The sequence below is a fragment of the Mastigoproctus giganteus genome, chromosome 2, assembly GCF_048544385.1.
Source record: "Mastigoproctus giganteus isolate SK-2022 chromosome 2, ASM4854438v1, whole genome shotgun sequence".
In the NCBI taxonomy this organism is placed as follows: domain Eukaryota; kingdom Metazoa; phylum Arthropoda; class Arachnida; order Uropygi; family Thelyphonidae; genus Mastigoproctus; species Mastigoproctus giganteus.
Window position 1 is genome coordinate 231,052,995 of NC_143576.1, and position 21,309 is coordinate 231,074,303.

The following is a 21,309-nucleotide window of genomic DNA, read 5'->3' on the forward strand; positions in this document are numbered from 1 at the left end:
AAACCCCAGTTTCTGGGGGAAAAACCTTGCTATCTATGCCTGAGACTCAACCACAGAGTGAAAAAAGCCCATTAAAGTTCCTTGCATCATTGACAGGATTTGAATCCGGGCCTTTTCCATCCGGTGTGGGGAGGACGGTGACGATACCACTCTACTACCCACGTAGATTAAACAATATAATAAAGTAAATAGAATGGGGTGTGAGCAGGATTGTATTAATGGCAATATATAACATTGGATTGTCAACGTGTTTGTTTTTTGTGTGCAGTTAATAAAATTTCATTCTTAATCTCTCTGTTTGTTATTTAGCATCATTATTTCTGCATTAAATTTATTAAATATAAAAATTTTTAGATAACAGAAAAATTGAAATAACGGCACCTCAAATCCCCGAAGGTGCTGTTATTTTGAAAGACTACTGTATAAGTCACTAATTAATGTTCATTTATTGTGTAATTAACCAAAATGATGTAATTTTTCCAGGTATCTCATGGGGACTGTGGCCTATCATACAAATTTTCTGGAATTTCCGTTCCTGCTCGACCCTGGACACCCTTGCTTTCTGAACTTCGAGAAATTGTTCAGCAAGTGGCAAAGAATAATTTCAACTTTGTCCTAATTAACAGGTTTGTAGATGAAAGTGGAAAAATAATACGATTAATGAGTTCAGTAACTACAGATTGTCTTGTAATCTCTAGATAGTACAAATAGCACTTTAAAAATAGTCATTCCTACTGATATTAGTTAATAGAAACAATTTAACACTAAGGCAACTGGATGGATATAAGAGACCCTAGAGATTTTTTGGGATGGGGAAAAATTATTAGAAGAAATATTAATACAGAATGCTTAAAAGGTTGGGCAGGAAAAGCCTTCTCAATAATACAAAAGTTACAAGAATTCTAAAAGACTGTAATATTCTACAACGGCAATGTATAATTCCTTCTAATAATTGTTTCACCTCCTCCTTTAACCTTTTATTGGTTATGTGGATTGAATAAAAATTTGGCATGACTATAAGGGTTAACCTTATAGTCATGTCACATTCTGCCCCTTGCAAGGCTCAAGGGGTAGAATTTTTTTCAGCCTGCTCTGTACTTGTTAACAGGAGAGACTGCTTCTACAGGGATGGGATACACTTAAATAGAAAGGGTGCAAGAATATTTGCTGATGCTATCGAGGCAGTGTTAGGTGAGTCAGAAAACTACTAGCTTGGGAGGGGATACAAGGACTAATAGATTAACAGTAGCCATTGGCAGGGATGAAAGTGATTCTTGCACTCCTTCTATTGAAATGAGCAGCAGCCTGGAAAACAAGATGCAGGATATTTCAGAGACTGCTGGGAGTCATTGTGGTACAAGTAAACACATCGGTTGTGTTAGAGTAGCTAAGAATAGGAACAGGTGCATGCATACTTGTGTGTACACCAATGCTAGGAGTTTGGTAAATAAATTTGATGAATTTGAGGTATTGCTCAAAACATCAAAGGCAGATATTGTTGGATTATCAGAGATGTGGTGTCACACAGATATAAGGGATGCAGAACTGGAATTTGGGGAGTACAATGTGTACAGGAAGGCTGTTGTTGTTTTTGGTTTTTACGCGCATTAGCAACTAAGGCCATATTGCTCTGGGAATATGCGGTGGTCATTCCCTGACCTTTCCACATCCTCCGTATTTGGTGGTGACGGGCTCGAACCCCGGTCTAATCAAGAAGCGTATGCTACGCACTGTTGCTCCTTCCCACCTGGCTATGGAGGCGCCTGTGTACAGGAAGGATAGACAGGATAGGAAGGGAGGAGGGGTTATGCTATTAGTTAAGAAACACATCAAATCCAAGGAAGTGAAGCCAGTTGACATTGCTGAACAGTGCAATGTCGAGTCAGTTTGGTGTGACATAAGCATTGGGAGATCAAAATTGAGAGTAGGAGTGTGTTACAGGCCTAATGACTCAGATGAGTATAATAAGAAACTGTATAGTGAAATAGAGTGGGCTAGTAAATCAGAGAGTCTTATAATGGGGGATTTTAATTTCCCAGATATTGACTGGAATTTGTGGGTTGGTCACGCGCACACTAGCAAGGCTTTTGTGGATTTATTGGATGATTGTTTTCTACATCAGCATGTTCAGGAGGCAACTAGAGGGAGTAATACTCTTGATCTGATTATCAGTAGTGATTCTTCATGCATTAACAATCCACAGATAAAGGAACCACTAGGTGGCAGTGATCGCAGTGTGCTGAAGTGGGATTTACTCAAAGAGGTAACTACCATCAGGGGTAAAGGGAAGGGTTTTTGCTTTCGTAAAGGCGACTACGGTGGTCTGAGACAGTATTTAAATTCTATACGGTGGGACCAACTGATGATGTTATCAACAGCAAATTCAAAATGGGAAGTATTCAAAGAATTTATCTTGGAAGCTACTAGGCTTTACATACCAACTAAGAAATATGGTTCAAGGTTTAGGCCTAAATGGATGTCAAATGAACTAATGAGACATGGCAGAGAAGAAAAATGCATTGGATACATATAAATTAATGGGTTACATGGAAGCCTATGATAGATATAAGCTGGTCTATAACCAAATCACAAAGGAGATTAGGCAGGCAAAGGCAGATTATGAGAAATCTTTGGCAAAGGATATAAAGAAAAACAGCAGAGAGTTCTTTACGTACGTAAACTCTAGAAGGAAAGGGATGAATCAGATTGGTCCACCGGATATTGATGGTTCAACTGTTGATGATCCTGCTCAGGTGGCTAACAAACTAAATGAGTATTTTGCATCTACATTCACCCATGAGGAGTTATCCAGGGAGCGGAATTAGCATTAGCATTAGTAGAGGCATTTGATGCAAGAAAGCAAGCTTATGCAGCATCAGCCAAAAAAAAAAAAACCCACTTCCACTTCACCCCTCTGTTCATTCAAAATACCTGTCCAGCTGAGCCTTAAACTTATTTAGGCTATCAACCTCCACCACAAGGGATGGAAGTCTGTTCCACCAACCAACCACCCGCTGGCTAAAGGCAAATTTCCGCACGTCTATCCTACATCTGTCTTTCCTCAATTTGAATTTATGCCCTCTCAGGTGATTTTTCTGAGCTAGAGGAAGAATCCCATCAGCATTGAGCATGCTTAAACCATTCAAGGCTTTATACACCTCTATCAGATCACCTCGCTGGTGCCTAGTCTCCAGACACTGTAATTTGCAAAACCTAAGCCTTTCTTCGTAAGAGCACCCCTTTGTTCCATTCACTAATCTTGTTGCCCTTCTCTGTACTCGTTCCAGCAGCTCTACATCCTTCTTGAAATGAGGTCTCCAGATCTGTATACAGTACTCTAGGTGTGGCCTGACCATTGCCTTATACAATGGAATAATCACCTCCTTATCCCTGCTGGAAAAATTCCTGTATATCATTGACAATACTCCATGAGCTACTCTTGCAGCCCTTCTGCACTGCTCAGAGAACTTCATATCTGCCTGCACAACCACCCCCAAGTCCCTTTCATTCTCTACCACTTTCAGTGTAGTACCACAGAGTTGATACGTTGCTCTGGGGTTGCTGTTTCCCATGTGTAGTACTTTACATTTATCAATGTTAAACTTCATTTGCCACCTCTCAGCCCATCTGCTCAACCTTTCCAGATCCTGTTGCAGCAGCATAGTGTCAGTAGTGTCCTTGACAACCCTGCCAACCTTTGTATCGTCTGCAAACTTGGACATTAAGCCCGATATACCATCATCAATATCATTTATAAATACAGAAAACAATAATGGACCCAACACTGAGCCCTGAGGGACTCCACTAATAACATCAGTCCACGATGAGCAGTGTCCATTGATTACCACTCTCTGTCTTCTCCCCCTCAACCACCCCTTTATCCATAGCAGCAATTTGCCTCCAATGTCACACTGCTCCAATTTGTGTAGCAGTCTTCCATGTGCAACAGTATCAAAAGCCTTTCTAAGATCCAAGTATATAATGTCAAAGTTATTCCCTGCATCCAGTTCTTTTGTGACTGCATCATAGTATCCAATCAAGTTGGTCAGGCAAGACTTCCCCTTAACAAAACCATGCTGAGTCTGAGCTATAACTGAAGTCTTGTCTAAATGATCCTGCAGTGCTTCTTTAACCAGTGCCTCCATTAATTTTCCTGGAACAGAAGTTAAGCTCACAGGTCTATAATTACTTGTGTCAGCCTTTGATCCTCCTTTGTGAATTGGAGTCACATTTGCACATTTCCAGTCTATGGGTACCTCCCCTGAGTCCAAGGAAGCTCTCATAATTATGGCTAAGGGTTTGCTTACTTCCTTTGCTGCCTCCTTTAATATAACTGGATAGATCCCATCCACCCCGGATGCCTTTCTTGTGTTTATCTTCAACAGTTTCTCCTCCACTTTACTCGGAGTTATTTCAAGATTCTGTAGCTTACTGCTAGAGTTGAATACACCTCTGGTATTCCCCTCTCTGAATAACTCCTCATGTGTGAATGTCGATGCAAAATATTCATTTAGTTTGTTAGCTACCTGAGCAGGATCATCAACACTTGACCCATCAATATCAAGTGGACCAATCTGATTCATCCCCTTCATTCTAGAGTTTACATAAGTAAAGAACTCTTTGCTGTTTTTCTTTGCATCCCTTGCCAAGGATTTCTCGTAATCTGCCTTCGCCTGCCTAACCTCCTTTGTAACTTGGTTGCATATCAACTTGTATCTATCATAGGCTTCTGTGTCATGTGTTAATTTGTAAGTATCCCATGCATTTTTCTTCTCCGCCATATGCCTCATTAGTTCATCTGACATCCATTTTGGCCTAAACCTTGAACAATATTTCTTAGTTGGTATGTAAAGCCTAGTAGCGTCCAAGATAAGTTCTTTGAATGCTTCCCATTTTGAATTTGCTGTTGGTAACATCATCAGTTGGTCCCACTGTATGGAATTTAAATACTGTCTTAGACCATCGTAGTCACCTTTACGAAAGCAATAACCCTTCCCTTTACCCCTAATGGTAGTTACCTCTTTGAGTAAATCACACTTCAGCACACTGCGATCACTGCCACCTAGTGGTTCCTTTATCTGTGGATTGTTAATGCATGAAGAATCACTACTGATAATCAGATCAAGAGTATTACTCCCTCTAGTTGCCTCCCGAACATGCTGATGTAGAAAACAATCATCCAATAAATCCACAAAAGTCCTGCTAGTGTGTGAGTAACCAGCCCCCAAATTCCAGTAAATATCTGGGAAATTAAAATCTCCCATTATAAGACACTCTGATTTACTGGCCCACTCTATTTCCCTGTACAGTTCCTTATTATACTCCTCATCAGAGTCATTAGGCCTATAGCACACTCCTACTCTCAATTTTGATCTCCCAATGTTTATGTCACACCAAACTGACTCCACACTGCACTGTCCAGCGATGTCGACTGGCTTCACTTCCTTGGTTTTTGTGTGTTTCTTAACTAATAACATAACCCCTCCTCCCTTCCTATCCTGTCTATCATTTCTGTAGACGTTGTACTCCCCAAATTGCAGTTCTGCATCCCTTATATCTGTGTGACACCACGTCTCTGATATCCCAACTATATCTGCCTTCGATGTTTTGAGCAATACCTCAAATTCATCAAATTTATTTACTAAACTCCTAGCATTGGTGTACACGCAATTATACCTGCACCTGTTTCTATTCTTAGCTACCCTAACACAACCCATGTGTTTACTTGTACCGCAGTGGCTCCCAGCAGTCTCTGAAATACCATGCATCTTGTTTTTCAGGCTTCTGCTCATTCTAATAGAAGCAGTGCAAGAATCTCTTTCACCTCTGCCAGTGGCTACTGTCAATCTATTGGTCTTTGTCTCCCCCCAAGCTAGCAGTTTTCCGACCCACCTAACACTGCCTCGATAGCATCAGCAAATATTCTTGCACCCTTTCTATTTAAGTGTATCCCATCCCTGTAGAAGCAATCTCTCCTGTTAACAAGTACAGTCCAGGCTGAAAAAAATTCTACCCCTTGAGCCTTGCACAATCTTTCCAGGGCCGAATTGATCGACAAGGCTCTCATCATATACTCCCTCCTATCGTGTCTGGGCAGAATTGCTACACTTTCAAATTCAACCCTAATTCTCGGCTTTTGTTCAACAGTGACCTGTACTTGTTAAGTAATTCTGCCAGTCTCCTACTCTTAATATTATTAGTGCCAACGTGTACAACCATATCACCTTTTGTGCCCTTAAAAGATGATATTCGCTCTACAACGTCATCAACCTTTGCCCCTGGAATGCCAGAGGTGAGTTAAACTCTGGCAGTGAGCTAGATGATTTTGTAATAACTGAGAGGAAAGCGGAGGAGAAATTGTTGAATATAAACATAAGAAAGCACCCGGGGTGGATGGATCTATCCAGTTATACAAAGGGTACTAGGAAAGTTTTGCAATATGACGCAACAATGAATCACAGGAAGCTGCTTGTTGCTGCATGTTGAGACATGTTCATACGTGCATAGTAGCTGCCGCGCCAAGTCGATGGGCTCAGTTATTCATTAGTAGTGAGAGTGTAAAGTGCTTGCGATGGCATCGTGGTCACGAAATGAGATAAGGACAGTTTTGCGGTATAATTTCGTGCGTGGTTTAACCATAGACCAGTGCTTAGAAGAAATGACTCTTGCACTAGATGATGATTGTCCACATCGTACAACGATATTCAGGTGGTATAGAGAATTCCAAAGGGGAAATTTCACTCTGGAGGATACTGAGAGGCCGGGAAGGCCACGAACGTCAGTTACGGAGGAAAACGTTACTGCTGTGAGGAAAATGCTTGACGAAAACAGGCGAGTGACCTACCAACAGATAGAGGATACTTTGGGCCTAAATGCATCAGCAATTCGTTTGATTCTGCAAGATCATTTGCACGTGAAGAAACTTTGTTCTCTCTGGGTGCCGCATCAACTGACTGAAGAGCAGATGACACGACGTGTGACTTGGTGCCGGGAGATGTTAAAAAAGTTTGATAAGGGACAATCTCGGTATGTGAACAACATCGTGACTGGTGACGAGACTTGGCTGTACTATTACGATCTGCCGACCAAGGCTCAAAACAAAGTTCGGATCTTTGATGATGACGACACACCCGTAATTGTCAGAAAATCCCGATCTGTAAAGAAGAAAATGATAGCTGTATTTTTCAAATTGAGTGGGATTGTGGAACGTGTCGTTTTTGACACGCAGAAGACAGTCACAGCTAAGTGGTATACCGAACAATGCCTGCCTAAAGTCATTGGATCTATGAAGAACCTGCGGCCAAAGTCAAGAATGGACACCTGGTACCTCCATCATGATAATGCTCCAGCTCACCGCGCCAAAGCCTGCACCGAATATTTGACCACGACAGGACTGAAACTTCTCGAGCACCCTCCCTACAGTCCAGACCTTGCTCCCTGCGATTTTGCACTGTTCCCTCATGTGAAAATGAAACTAAAAGGGAGGCAGTTTTCCAGTGATGAGGACCTTCTATGGGCTTGGGACAACGAGTGTGCTTTACTCCCTAGTGAAACTTGGCAGAACTGGTTTAAAGATTGGTTTCGGAGGATGGAGAGGTGTATTGAATGTAGAGGAAATTACTTTGAAAAAATTAAATAAACAAAGCTGTATTGCAAAACTTTCCTAGTACCCTTTGTATTAAAGGAAGTAAGCAAACCCTTAGCCATAATTATGGGAGCTTCTTTGGACTCAGGGGAGATACCCATGGACTGAAGATGTGCAAATGTGATCCCAATTCACAAAAAGGAGGATCAAAGGGCAACACTAGTAATTATAGACCTGTTAGTTTAACTTCTGTTCCAGGAAAATTAATGGTGGCGCTGGTTAAAGAAGCACTGCAGGATCATCTAGACAAGACTTCAGTTATAGCTCGGACACAGCATGGTTTTGTTAAGGGAAAGTCTTGCTTGACCAATTTTATTGGATTCTATGATGTGGTCACAAAGGAACTGGATGCAGGGAATAAATTTGATATTATATATTTGGATCTTAGAGAGGCTTTTGATACTGTTGCATATGGAAGACTGCTGAACAAATTGGAGCAGTATGGCATTGGAGGCAAATTGCTGCTGGGAAGACTGAGAGTAGTAATCAATGGACACTGCTCTTCGTGGACTAATGTTATTAGTGGAGTCCCTCAGGGTTCAGTTGGGTCCATTGTTGTTTTCTGTATTTATAAATGATATTGATGATGGTATATCAAGCTTAATGTCCAAGTTTGCAGACAATAGGAAGGTTGGCAGGATTGTTAAGGACACTAATGACAGTACGCTGCTGCAACGGGATCTAGAAAAGATGAGTAGATGGGCTGAGAGGTGTCAAATGAAGTTTAACATTGACAAATGTAAAGTACTACATATGGGAAGCAGTAACTCCAGGGTGACGTATCAACTCTGTGGTACTACACTGACAGTGGTAGAGAACGAAAAGGATCTGGGGGTAATTGTGCAGGCAGATATGAAGTTTTCTGAACAGTGCAGATGGTCTGCAAGAGTAGCTCATAGTGTCTTGTCAATGATATACAGGAATTTTTCTAGCAGGGATAAAGAGGTGATTATCCCCTTGTATAAGGCAATGGTCACGTCACACCTTGAGTACTGTATACAGGTTTGAAGGCTTCATTTTAAGAAGGATGTAGAGCTGTTGGAACAAGTACAGAGAAGGGCAACAAGATTAGTGAATAGAACAAAGGGTTGCTCTTACAAAGAATGGCTCAAGTTTTGCAAATTACAGTGTCTGAAAACTAGGCACCTGCAAGGTGATCTGATCGAGGTGTATAAAGCCTCGAATGGTTTGAGCATGCTCAATGCTGATGGGATTCTTTCCCTTGCTCAGAATAATTACCTAAGAGGGCATAAATTGAAATTGAAGAAAGACAGATGTAGGATAGATGTGTGGCAGTTTGCCTTTAGCCAGCAGGTAGTTGGTTGGTGGAACAGACTTCCATCCTTTTTGTGGAAGTTGATAGTCTATATAAATTTAAGGTTGAGCGGACAGGTATTTGGAACGAACGGAGGGGTGAAATGGGAGTGGTTTTTTTTTTTTGGTTTTTTTTTCTTGCTGATGCTGCCTAAGCTTGTTTTCTTGCATCATATGCCTCTACTAATGCTTATCCTAGAATAGATGTGCGGAAATTTGACTTTAGCCAGCGGGTAGTTGTTTGCTGGAACAAACTTCCATCTGTCGTTGTGGAAGTTGATGGCTTAAATAAATTCAAGGAGGGACTGGACAAGCATTTAGAGGGAATGGATGTGCAAATTGTTTTTTTTTTTTTTTTTGCTGATGCTGTATAAGCTTGTTTTCTTTCATCACATGCATTTATCACTGGTACTACTACCTTAATGATTACTGCATGGTTTGTCAGGGCTATACTCACAATACAAGCGTGGCAAATTCAGATGTCTTAACTGACCTTCTCTTCTTAGACTTAGTTCTTTTTACTTTCTTTTTCGGTTCTTAACATTTTTAACTGCACAGGGAGCGTGTGCCTTTTCTCCATGAATCATGGAAAGCAACAGTAACCTACCACAACTTGTTTATGTTCCCCTTGTATATGATGGCAGAGAACTCAAAAGTTAGTAATATTAGTGATGGGAAGCCTGACAATAGCAGCATGTTAAACCCAGAAGGGAAAAAGATGAAGCCTTCTAAGCATCAACGACTGAAATTGTTGTTGGGGATCAGTTGTGAGAAGAGGAAGAGGATAGAAAGTCGAATTAGAATAGTAGTGTAGAATGTGGGATGATGAAGAGGAAAAGGGAAATTAGAAGCCTTAAGAAGGGATAAGAATGTTTTGATTATGTGACTAGATGGGGAGAGAGAGAGAGGGGGGGGATGGGGAGCTTATCAGGATTTTAGAATTTTATCAAGGTAATCAGGATTTCAGAGTTTTTTTTAATATTCTGGTAGAGAACAGAGAAATGGTGCTGGAGTTGACATTAGTAGTGGTCAGTGATGCAAGAAAGCAAGCTTATACAGATCAACCAAAAAAAAAAAACCCTCCCATTTCGCCTATTCATTCCCTTCAATAGTTGATGGAAGTTTATTCCAGCAATCAACCACCCACTGGCTAAAGGCAAACTATCACGTATCTGTTCTGCAACCATCCTTTCTCAATTTGAATTTATGCCCTTCGTTTATATTCTGAGCAAGAGGAAGAATCCCATCAGTATTGAGTTTGTGCAATCCATTCAAAGCCTTAAACACCTCAATCAGATGACCTCGTAGGTACCTGGTCTCCAGATGCTGCAGTTTGCAGATTACCAAATAAAGGAGTAAGGAAACATGTTGAAGTAGATCAAATTCTTAAATTTAATATTAATTATTATTTGATATATGTTACTATGTCAAGTAATGATTGTAGGGGTAAAAGCATAGGAACGTAGTGTTACAGGTATATATGCCATCATCATATTATGAAGAAGAAGAAATGGATGGAATGTAGGAGAGATACCTAAGGGGAAACATAATATAACTAAATTTAGGATAGATAACAAGGGGAAACAAATAATATAACTAAATTTAGGATAAATAACTAGGGAAAACAAATAATATAACTAAATGAAGGACAGATACCTAAGGAAAAATATATAATATTAACTAAATGTAGGAGCAATAACTGACGGAAATAAATAAGGGAAAGGCAGTTGGAATCAGTAGGATTCCAGCTATCTTTCCTTTATTTATTTCTCTTAATGAAGCTCTAATCTCTCTTTCCTTATTGTTCAATCCAAATCATCCTCATTCATCCCATATTCAATGCATCAGTTAAAAAAAAAAAAAACATCAGTGTGATGCCAATGGAAATATTTGATGCAGTGAGGAAAAACCAGAAATTCAAAGGTGATGTAAGCAAATTAACAAAAATATGGACAAATATCAGGAGGCAAAATAGCTGTAAGAGTTTATCTACAACATTCTTTCAGTTGAGGTCTCTGTATGTGAACACAGTGTTCCAAATGCAGTCTTACAATTGCATTATACAATGGGATTATGGCCTCCCTGTCTCTACAGGATATCATTGTTGGATACCATGGGCTTTCCTGGCTGCCTGTTTACACTGCTAAGAAAACCTTATATCTGTCCATATCATAATCCCCAGATCCCTTCCTTCCTTTCTCTGTTGTTTTTAATTAAACTCCACCAAGAGTATAAGTTAATTTGGGATTGCTGTACCCCAAGTATAATACCTTGCATTTTTCATTTTGGGGTTGCTATCCTTCAAGTGAAATACCTGGAATTTCACTTGGGGGATAGAAACCCCTGACCTTCAAGAATGGTCAGAAAAGTGGCAGCTATGCCAGTTTTCTGACCAATCTTGAAGCCTGTTCAAGTCATCTTGAAGGAGCACTGATCATTGATGACTTTCCCAATCTTTGTCGTCTGCAAATTTTGACATCACACCCTTTATCCCTTCATCAATTTTGTTTTATGAAAATGAGAAACAGTGGGGAACCCCACTTCTGATGTTACACCAATCATCTGAATAATATCATGAAGAAGATGATGAGATATTTATGATGATGAGAAGAAAATTAAGCATAATCAGAGAGAGGAGGAGATGCATGCATGTGGGGGGGAGAATTGTTAAATTTAGAGCTAAAAAGCTTCATGTTATGGAAGGTACATAACTGTTGTGCAAGCAGTGTAAATGTATTATTCTGTACTCAGCCATAAAGACAAACTGAAATTTGCACATCATTTTGTGAAGCAGATCACAGACTACCTCATTCTTAACTTTCAAATACAGTCAGTCCTCGTATAGCACGATAGTTGTGTTCCTAGAAACCCTTGTGCATTGCAAAATCATGCAATATAAACAACAGGCCCTATGGGAAAAGTAGGGTTAGGTGCCGACCACCCAAGATTGAACACACATTTGTAACTAAAACATTACCAAACACAATAAATAATCGTAATAAAATACTTACATATTTTATTACGTAATAAAATATTGCTAATGCTTTTGCTTCTATTATAAGAAAACTTGTTTTTTGTTTGATTTTCTATCCAAACAGGTGACAGCCGTTCCATCCCTTCCAACTCTTTGTGTCTTGATCTAATGGATTTTAATTGCACTTTGAGTTGTTCCTGCTATGAAAGTTTTTATTTTCTCTGCATTCTTTCTAATTCTCGGTGTTGCCTCATTTAGACCTGTAGCACGTGCAATATCACATGGTCTTTCATTTCGCTCAAAGCATTTCACAATTTCATATTTTTTTGCTATCGACAGTGGTGGACTGGTCATAAGCCTTATTGGGGAAACCCCAGTGGGCCGGAGGCCAGTGTGATTTTGGCCATAAACCATAGTATGAGGCCACTACAAATTTTCCCGGGTAAGAATTTTTGACCTAGTCCGCCTCTGTTTATCGATATTGCTTTTCTTTTTTTCTCTGAATCTGTAGTGTCTTCACCAGGATGCTTCCTTTTCACACCTTTTAAGTATTTCACTCATTTTTATGGAATAAAGCACAATTACAAAATGAGGCACGCTTGATACACATAAACAAAGCTGCTCGCGTGTAGCAACTGAATAAACAACACCGTAAAGGCAGAGATACACTATTAACACCTTACATTTTACTAAAGCACATTTCTGAGGGTTACTACCATGAAACAATAAAAACAATTTCCAGTTTTGTTTCTGCTAGTGGAATCTGTTATAAACTGGTAGTAAACTCGATCTAATGGCATTTGCGATAATATCGATAGCTGGAGTTGTGTGGGTTTTTACTTTATTATGGTGAAATGTGTTTCCCCTTCACTGATATAAAAAACATAAAATACCTTTTCAGAATCTTCTGTTCATTCCTATCATGTTGCGTTCAGTTGGGGTGATTACGCGTTCGACTGCCATTTCTTGTAAACACAAAGGCAAATCGTGCATAAGCGAATTCGGTTCGTGTTATATACAATATCGTTCCCCTATTTATAAATCGTATGTGATCGAATTTGTGTAGTGTAAACACGTGTTATACGAGGACTGACTGTATGTAGCATTTCCCTGTAAAGAGAAGTATACTTCTTTATTCTCAGTTAATGCTATTGCTTAGACATACTATTTCAGGAATTATTGTCTCTTAATTTGTAAGTAACTAGGTGCTCCACATGAGGTCTTATCTTTAAATCCTATTTCAACAGCAAGACTGTGGTTTTTTTTGCTTCCTCTCCTCTCCCCAACACCATGACAGAGTTAATAGGTTTTAAGGGAAAAGAGTTGCTTTGTTTTCATCCCTAAAATAAGCAGATTACTTTGCCACTTATTTTAAACAACCCATTAGAGATTAAAAAAAAAAAAAAAAACCTCATTGTGATACTAACTTCAGGTCATCTGTATGTGTAATGCATTTGAGTTTGGAGAATACACAGATGTGTATTGTTCTCATGCAACAAGAATAGCAACAGACCAGAGCATCTTAGAAATTTGATTTAATTATAACCTAATATATTTACAAATACTTAATTGTAAGGAGTTAAAAAATTAGTATACAGAATTTCTGATGAATAAAAGAATGAACAAAATAAAAATTGAATTTTGTTCTGATTTACAGCTTATCCCAAAAGTGAATGTTCACTTTTAGCTATGAATTCATTCCACACTTTTACTTTTCAACCATTACTAACAAATTTTGTGGAGGTTAAGAATTTTGGAATGTTGTTATTTCTCAACATTCTGAAAACCCTTTAATCATTTTTAATTGTCCATTCTACCTACCAGAATACCAGATAATCCTAACCATGCAGCCAATACTCTTGATCTTTTTCTGGCAAACAACCCTTCCAAGAACACAATCAAGGTGAGTGGTACTCTAAGCACCTCAGATCACAACTTGGTGATGGTCTCTTTTCCAATGGAGACTTTCTCTCATGATAATTCTCATCCTCATTTTGTGGTATTACAAGAATGCAAAATGGGATGTTCTGTGAGATTTCTATTCTCTTTTCCTTTGTTGGATTACTGTTTTAAATCATTTGATGTTAATGTTTGCTCTGATTGTGTCAGTGAAATTATTCTTGTAGAGGTGAGATCCTTTATTCCACACTCCACCTAAAAATCTCATCCTTTATTTAAACTTTAGTTTTCCAATTATTGTGCTAAGGCTGTCCAAGATAAGATTATTGCATATTGCAGTTGGCTTGCATCCAAATCTCCAGGTTCATTTTCTGTATACATCAAAGCTCATAACTGTACAGTAAATATTAATCAACTCCAAACTAGATTTTGAACAGGCTATGAGCAGAAAACTTGCTTCTTTTCCAAACTGTTTTCCAGCATTCTAGTCTTTTGCCAAAACTATTGGTTGCAACTTTTGCTCATCTGTACTCCCACCTCTCTTAAAAACTGATGGTTCTATTGTCACCTCAGCTAAAGATAAAACCAACCTGCTAGCATCCTACTTTTCCTCTAACTGTTGTAGTGATGATCTTGGTGTACTATTCCCAGTACACTCCACACAATGCCTCCTGTGGCCTGACATCAAAAGGATGTCAGCAGAATTCTGAACAACCTTGATCCCTGAAAGCTCTACCAGGAAAATTTGCTCATATCCAGCCAGTTCCTAAAACGGGTGATTAATCCATCCCATTGCACTTCTACTCATTCTAAAGTGATGGAGAAATTCATTAACTGCCAATTCCTAAACTATCTCAAAACCTGTCTTCTGATCAATGAATGCTAACATGGATTCTGTTGTGTCACTCCATCTGATATATTGGCTTATGTTACCCACATGGACAAATTCAAGGGAAAACTTTAGTGAAAAAAACTTTTGCTTTTTGACATTTCAAAGACTTTTGATCATGTTTCAACTAAAGGTCTTCTGAATAAACTTCCATCCTTTGGATTGCCAAATGTTTTTTGTATTGGGTATCCAGTTTTCTCTCTGGCCATTCACTGCAGGTGATAGTAGATGACTCTCTATTCTTCTAACTTCTCTGCCACTTGTATTCTCCGAAGTTCGTTCTTTTCTCAAACACTTTTCCTCTTTATATGTTAATGACCTTTTTCCACTGACTCTAAATCCTATCCATAGTAGTTTTGCTGATGATAGCACATTGAATTCCACCTTCCAGTTTCAGAACTCGAATATCCACTAGCAATTAATTGCTGATCTCCATGTAATTCTCCAGTAGGGCAAAGATACTTAGTTAATTTCAATCTTTCTAAAATTCAGTGTTGTCTTATGTCTTGTAAAAAAGGATTCTTCTCCTGCTCCTATGTTTATCTTCACTTATCTCTATTTGGGATTATGCTGACTTCTAAGTTCTCATGACATAAGTACATCACAAATATTGTTTCCTCTGCATCCAAAAAATTGAGTTTTTTTTTCTTTTGCAATCAGCATTAATTTATTCTAAACAGCTACTCACTTTGTACAAATCTCAAATCCATCCTGCCATGGAATATTGTTCCCAGATTTTAGACAATGGCTCATATCCTCTTTAGGCCTCTAGAGTCCATTCAAAAGAGTGCAGTTAGATTAATTAATTCCCCAGCTCTTATAAATCTCTCCACGCTCTGTCTCATAGATATTCTGTTTCTGCTGCACACCGTTCCTCTAGATACTTCCATGGGCACTGTTCTTCTGAATTGGCTTCTATAATTCCCCTCTTTCTTCCAAACCAGTCTGAATGTGCTACAAGAGCCATTCAACATCCACTTATTGTCCTACTTCAAACTCACAGAACCAACTTTCTTCTTTCTCATTTATCACTTCAATTTCTGTTCTCTGGAACAATCTCCCTTCACACGTATTTCCCGAAAATTACAATCTGCAGAAATTCACATCTAATGTCAACAAGTATTTTTCTTCATTGTTTCAACCTTCAACCCATGCATGATAATAAGTATTATAGGTTCTAATACTTTTGGTTTGGGGGTGTTCGTTAAAAAAAAAAAAAAAAAGAAAGAACTAGTTTCTTATTTGTGAGGTTTAGTTTATGGAATGTAATAATAATGTTTTACAAAATACCTCCAAAGTTTGTAGCATATATCAGAATATTGCAGATACCATTATAATATTTTCAAACTTGGTTATAATAAGCATCACAGGACAGGGTAGTTTTGCTTAGTTTAGCTGTTATTCGCAATACTCATGAATGCAAAAACTTGCATATATTAATATAATAAAAGTATTGATGTAGTAAGTAAAAGTAAATAAATAAATATTTTATAAATTCAGTATACATATTTAACATATGAGAACAGCATAAAAATGCATATAAATTTTAAAAAATTAAAAGAAGCAAATAAGTTACAAATGCATCATTAATCACTCCCTTTTTACAAAAATAATTTTAAAATGTGGCCTGTTTCATGGATTTGGATTTGAGATCTCTTAGGTATCTTATTATTACACCTAAGAATTACAAACACTATCGGATCATGTAGTGATTGCATCTTCAAAAATTCAGATTTGTGTTCATGACTATTTTCTTTGTTTAGTGGAGTTTGTGTTATATCACTGTATATAGGAATTCCAGTTCATGAAATCATGATCTATATGCATGAAATTGTCAGTATCATATAAATGGTCAAAAACTATGGATCGTCTTCATTAACATTTTGACCACTGGAAAATTCTCCTGATAATTAACCAGAAACAGTTTATCACTGTTGCAAGTGTAAGAATAACCCCTGAATCTTTATTTCAAGCAAATTGAATCAAAATACAGAAACACCATAATGTAATTTTGATCAGTCAGTTTGAGAATCAAGATTCATCTGAAATAACCCTTGAAGCTTTTAATAATGCCCATGTTCATTGGCTGTTAAATAGAGCATGTGAAGAGTTATCTGCCTAGGAGTAAAATTTTTCAATTTTTTTTCCCCTTAACTCATTTTTCCATTTATATATATTGCCAAAAAGTATGGAAAATCATCCATGCATTATTAGCTGCTTATTGATTGAGAAGCGTCTTTGTTTTTGAAACAGCATGGTTTTGTGATTTTCCAATAACAAAAAAAAAATTTTTTTTTTTTTTTTTTTTTTGTTATTGGAAAATTTTTTTTTGTTACTGTAAAATGTTCAGATACATTAAAACTGTTAAATGATTTATAGGTCTTTTGCTGCCTACACATTTTTCAGCTTTAAATTTAAACATTTCAGGCATCATGCCATGAAGCACTACAGTTTCGTCTGCATTATAGATGTTTTCTTCCCTATAACTTTTTTTTTTATTTTTATCTAAACATATTTCTCCCATTCACTTGCAGTTTTATTATCTGTTAATAAGGCTTCACATAAACAATAAAACAGAAGTACGAATTAGAAATTCATTAATGAACATTCAATGTGGATACACAATATTTTGTTTGTAATGAACTCAAAAGTAGTTGGAATGGCATTGATTTCATTGTATCTCATATTGTGACTAATAGAGAAGAATCTCAGTGGATACCACCACCCAGACGGCACCATTTCAAGGGTTGTTGACCTATAATCGGTGGGCAGGTGGAATATTGTGGAAATATACTTTGCAACTGTATTGTCATGATTGCAACACCAGGGTACCTACCTACCCACCCACCAATGATAGGTCAACAAGCCTTGAAATGGTGCCTCAAATAAGTGCTTTGTTACTTGAGGTTGTGCAATATCATGGGAACTCGTTGTGAAGGTAATCGCAATATGAGGTACAATTAAATCGATGCCATTCCAACTAATTTTGAGTTCACTACGAACAAAATATTGTGAGTAATATTTAATTTTTATACCCCTTTTTATGCCTCGGTCTGCTGATGGGAAAACAATCATTCTTCTGCACCTTAAACCATTCCTGCAGTGTTTAATCAACATCACACATCACATATTCTCATTTTCTTGTTTGTAGCGGTTGTTTTCTAGTGTAAATAAAATCTCTTTGTTTTTCCATAGATTTGAAACTGTAGATGATGATAAATTTAATTTTTTGCATACCTCAACATTTTTTTATCACTCAAATGATCTCTCTTTTTCACGAAAAGACAGACACTTCCTTAATTTATGGACATGTTATTTATTGAAGCATAAAATATCCATTATTTTTATCAGAGTACAAAACACCAATGGAATAAGCTGTTTGGTAAAATATAAATACAGTAGTGTGTGTGTGATGTCACTAAATGCTGTGGCAAGTTCGGTTCAAAGTTCTCACCGAATTCAGTGGCTTTCGCCGTTCACTGTTGTCGAAGTGAATGTTTTGTGTTGTTGTTTAAAATCACAGTTGACAAATATGGTTACTGAATCCCCTCTCAGAGATAAATGTTTAATTTGGCTAGTTTCTCACATTAACATTTCATTGATATTCTTTTTATTGCATCTCAAAATGAGGGAGATAGGAGTGAAGCTGTAAAAATATTTTGTGAAATTACTCTCATATAACTCCTGTTGTATATAAAAATGTAGTAATCTAAATTGAGGGAATAAACCACAGAAAGAGAACACAGTAGTTTAGTGGTCTATACTTTGGAATTGAGCAGACCAAGTTTTGCTCCCTTCACAATATATGTACAAAGTATGCTTGTTTTGTACAGGAAAACTTTTGTATATGAATGCTCATAAACTTTTGCAAATAGCATTTGTTTGCTATTAGCAAATGCTATCTGCAAACCCATATCTTTACTTAACGAAGTTCAACTGTACTTCTTTCCATAAAGAACTATTATAATGTCAACAATAAAATATGCCTTCTTTTGTATTTTACTTCATAGCTTATTTATATTTATTATTTAAACTTATTCATAGTTTATATTATTTTTATATTAATTAATTTTGTTTTAATTTTTGTTATTATTACTATGAGATTACATGCTAATTCTTATTTATTTCCATAAAAAAAAAGCTTTTATTTTCATTAAAAAAAGGTCTGTCTAAAGGTAAGACTTTTGTCATAATATTTGAGTGATATGTTCTCTCTCTCTCTCTCTCTCTCTCTCATATATATATATATATATATTTATTTACATTATGCTGCATTTTTATTTAGATATAAAGATGGGGAAGATTACATTGGTGAGCACAGAGATGATGAACGGGAGCTTTCACGAAGTTCACCTATTGTATCCCTATCATTTGGGCAGCCTAGAGAATTTGTTTTTCGACATAAGGACTCCAGAGGAAAAACTGCAACTTGTCATATTAAACCAGTGAAAATAGTTTTAGAACATGGTAGTATTCTAATAATGAAACCGCAAACTAATCATTACTGGTATCATTCACTACCTGTCAGGAAAAACCTTATTCATCCCAGAATTAATTTGACTTTCAGACAGGTTTTAAAAAGTTAAAGTATATTTCTAACATTCTGAATATTCAATAAATGGAGAGGTAAAGAATTAAAGAAAATACCCCTTTCTTACTTGTTAAGCTTAATAGTAAAATTGAATTTTGTACAGCTAATGATTTCTTTAAACATTTTATCAGATAAATCGTTTTGATTGCAAAGTCTGTTTTACTGTTGTTATTTTCTTTCATAAGAAAAAGACTTAATTCCGAAAATTCAGCAAAACACAAACAGTTATGTTCTAATTTTCTCTCTCATTATTGAAAACAAAAAAAAAAAACTGCTTTTATAAGTTTATATCTAATTTGAACAGAGTTCTCTTAATGACTAGAACTTCAATAATCAAATATTCCTTGTGATGCCAGCCATTAAATAACGTTTTTATATATTTTTTGCATCATATATTATTAGATTTATGAATTATGGTTAATTCAGTCATTCCATGCAACGTCAGAAAATTGGTTGTGACCTGTGTCATTAATACGAATGAAAGAGGACATTTCTTTAAGTTTTTCTAAATGATGGATTATAATGAAATGCTAGCACTGATTAAATTTAGGTACATTTAATATATTGAAAGTACATTAATCAATTAGCACCTTAGTGGTCACTATGCATGTAGAGAAACACATGCAAATCACATGCACTACATGCTTCGTTCCCCATGATTCTTTAAAATATGTTAATATTTTTGCTATCTTTATCTAATAAACAACTTTGGCCTTTTATGGCCACCACAGTATAAATAGAAATTGTATTTATTTTAATATATATAAATACATAGAAACAATAATTAAAATATATTCAAAGCAGCAAGTTTTTTTTTTTTTTTTTACTGTTTCTGCAGTGAATGTGATATTTTACTTTTCATATAGGTGTATTATTGTTGACTGTGGGGTGTGAAAAATGTCTCTTGATGGCCATTATATGTTTCTGTAAGTTGAGGTGTAAAAAGGTGTAAATGTTTAAAACTAAAAATTAAGTATTTATTGAGTTGAGCCAGCTTGAATTTTTGATGTGAAAACATCTTTGGCAGCACCTACCAAATTTCAGTCTGACAGTCAGCGTTCGGCCGTTGGCTAAAATGTGAAATGGAAGTGACACAAATTACGTCACTTTCTAAACAACACTAATGCAATTACTAACATTGATTCGGTAGAGTAAGTAGCGGGCGTGAGCATAAAATGTTACATTGTTATTTTGGACTGAAGTAAAACCAATTGGTAACAGAAATGCCACAAATGATGTCACTTCCTAAACAATACTACCTTAGTAACTAACGATTTGGTAGAGTAAGTAGCAGGTGTGAGTATAAAACGTTACATTGTTCATAACTTACATTCTAGCTGTTTGATTTTAAAATGGTTCTGATTTTTGTCAAAGATATTTTCACTAAAAACATCTTTTCTTTTTTATTATTATTATTTTTTTAATTTTAAAAGTTTTTATTTTTTTTTATTTTTAAAACAATTGAAGTTTTATTCAGAGGATGCTCATAAAATTGGACAGTACCAAAACCAAAGTTATTGATTGGCATGCATTTTAAGAAAACAGTAATATATCTCCATTAGAACTTCTGCACTCAAGCATTTCATATGTCCAGGATATTTTTCATCACTGGATCAGGTTGCTCACTAATGATGCCTACTTCCCCATCAACAAAGTGCCAAAACTGGTTTGGGGAATGGCATACACGTTAAATAAATAGCAGTATATTTCTCCATCAAAGCAGTACTTTTTTAATTAAAGTGAATACTGCAATACTTAAATGGGCGAATTTTTCTTGAAACATAGTAGCTAACTTTATTTGTTCATTACTGCATACAAACAAGTTGTGCTCTACATTACAGTCTTATTTTTTTTATGTAAAATCCTAATAATTCCTCATATGCTCACTAATATTGATATTGAGGCTCTTCATGACAGCATTAATCTAGTGTTGGGCATGCTGTTTGAGGACGAGAGTTTCCTGTGCGGACGTGCCTTTCTGCCGCTCTTGGAACAGA

The 21,309-nt window shown here is 36.7% G+C and overlaps 1 protein-coding gene across 1 annotated transcript in view; it reads left to right on the forward strand.

The window, feature by feature from the left end:
• The window catches only part of LOC150090235 (DNA oxidative demethylase ALKBH2-like), a 53,478-nt gene extending 34,133 nt beyond the window's left edge, over positions 1–19,345 (forward strand). The window contains exons 4-5 of the mRNA XM_090369026.1: positions 484–626; positions 19,007–19,345. Of these exons, the coding sequence (XP_090225152.1) occupies positions 484–626; positions 19,007–19,307 (444 nt within the window). The 3' untranslated portion in view covers positions 19,308–19,345. The remainder of the gene's footprint in view (positions 1–483; positions 627–19,006) is intronic.
• Positions 19,346–21,309: the final 1,964 nt, after the last annotated feature.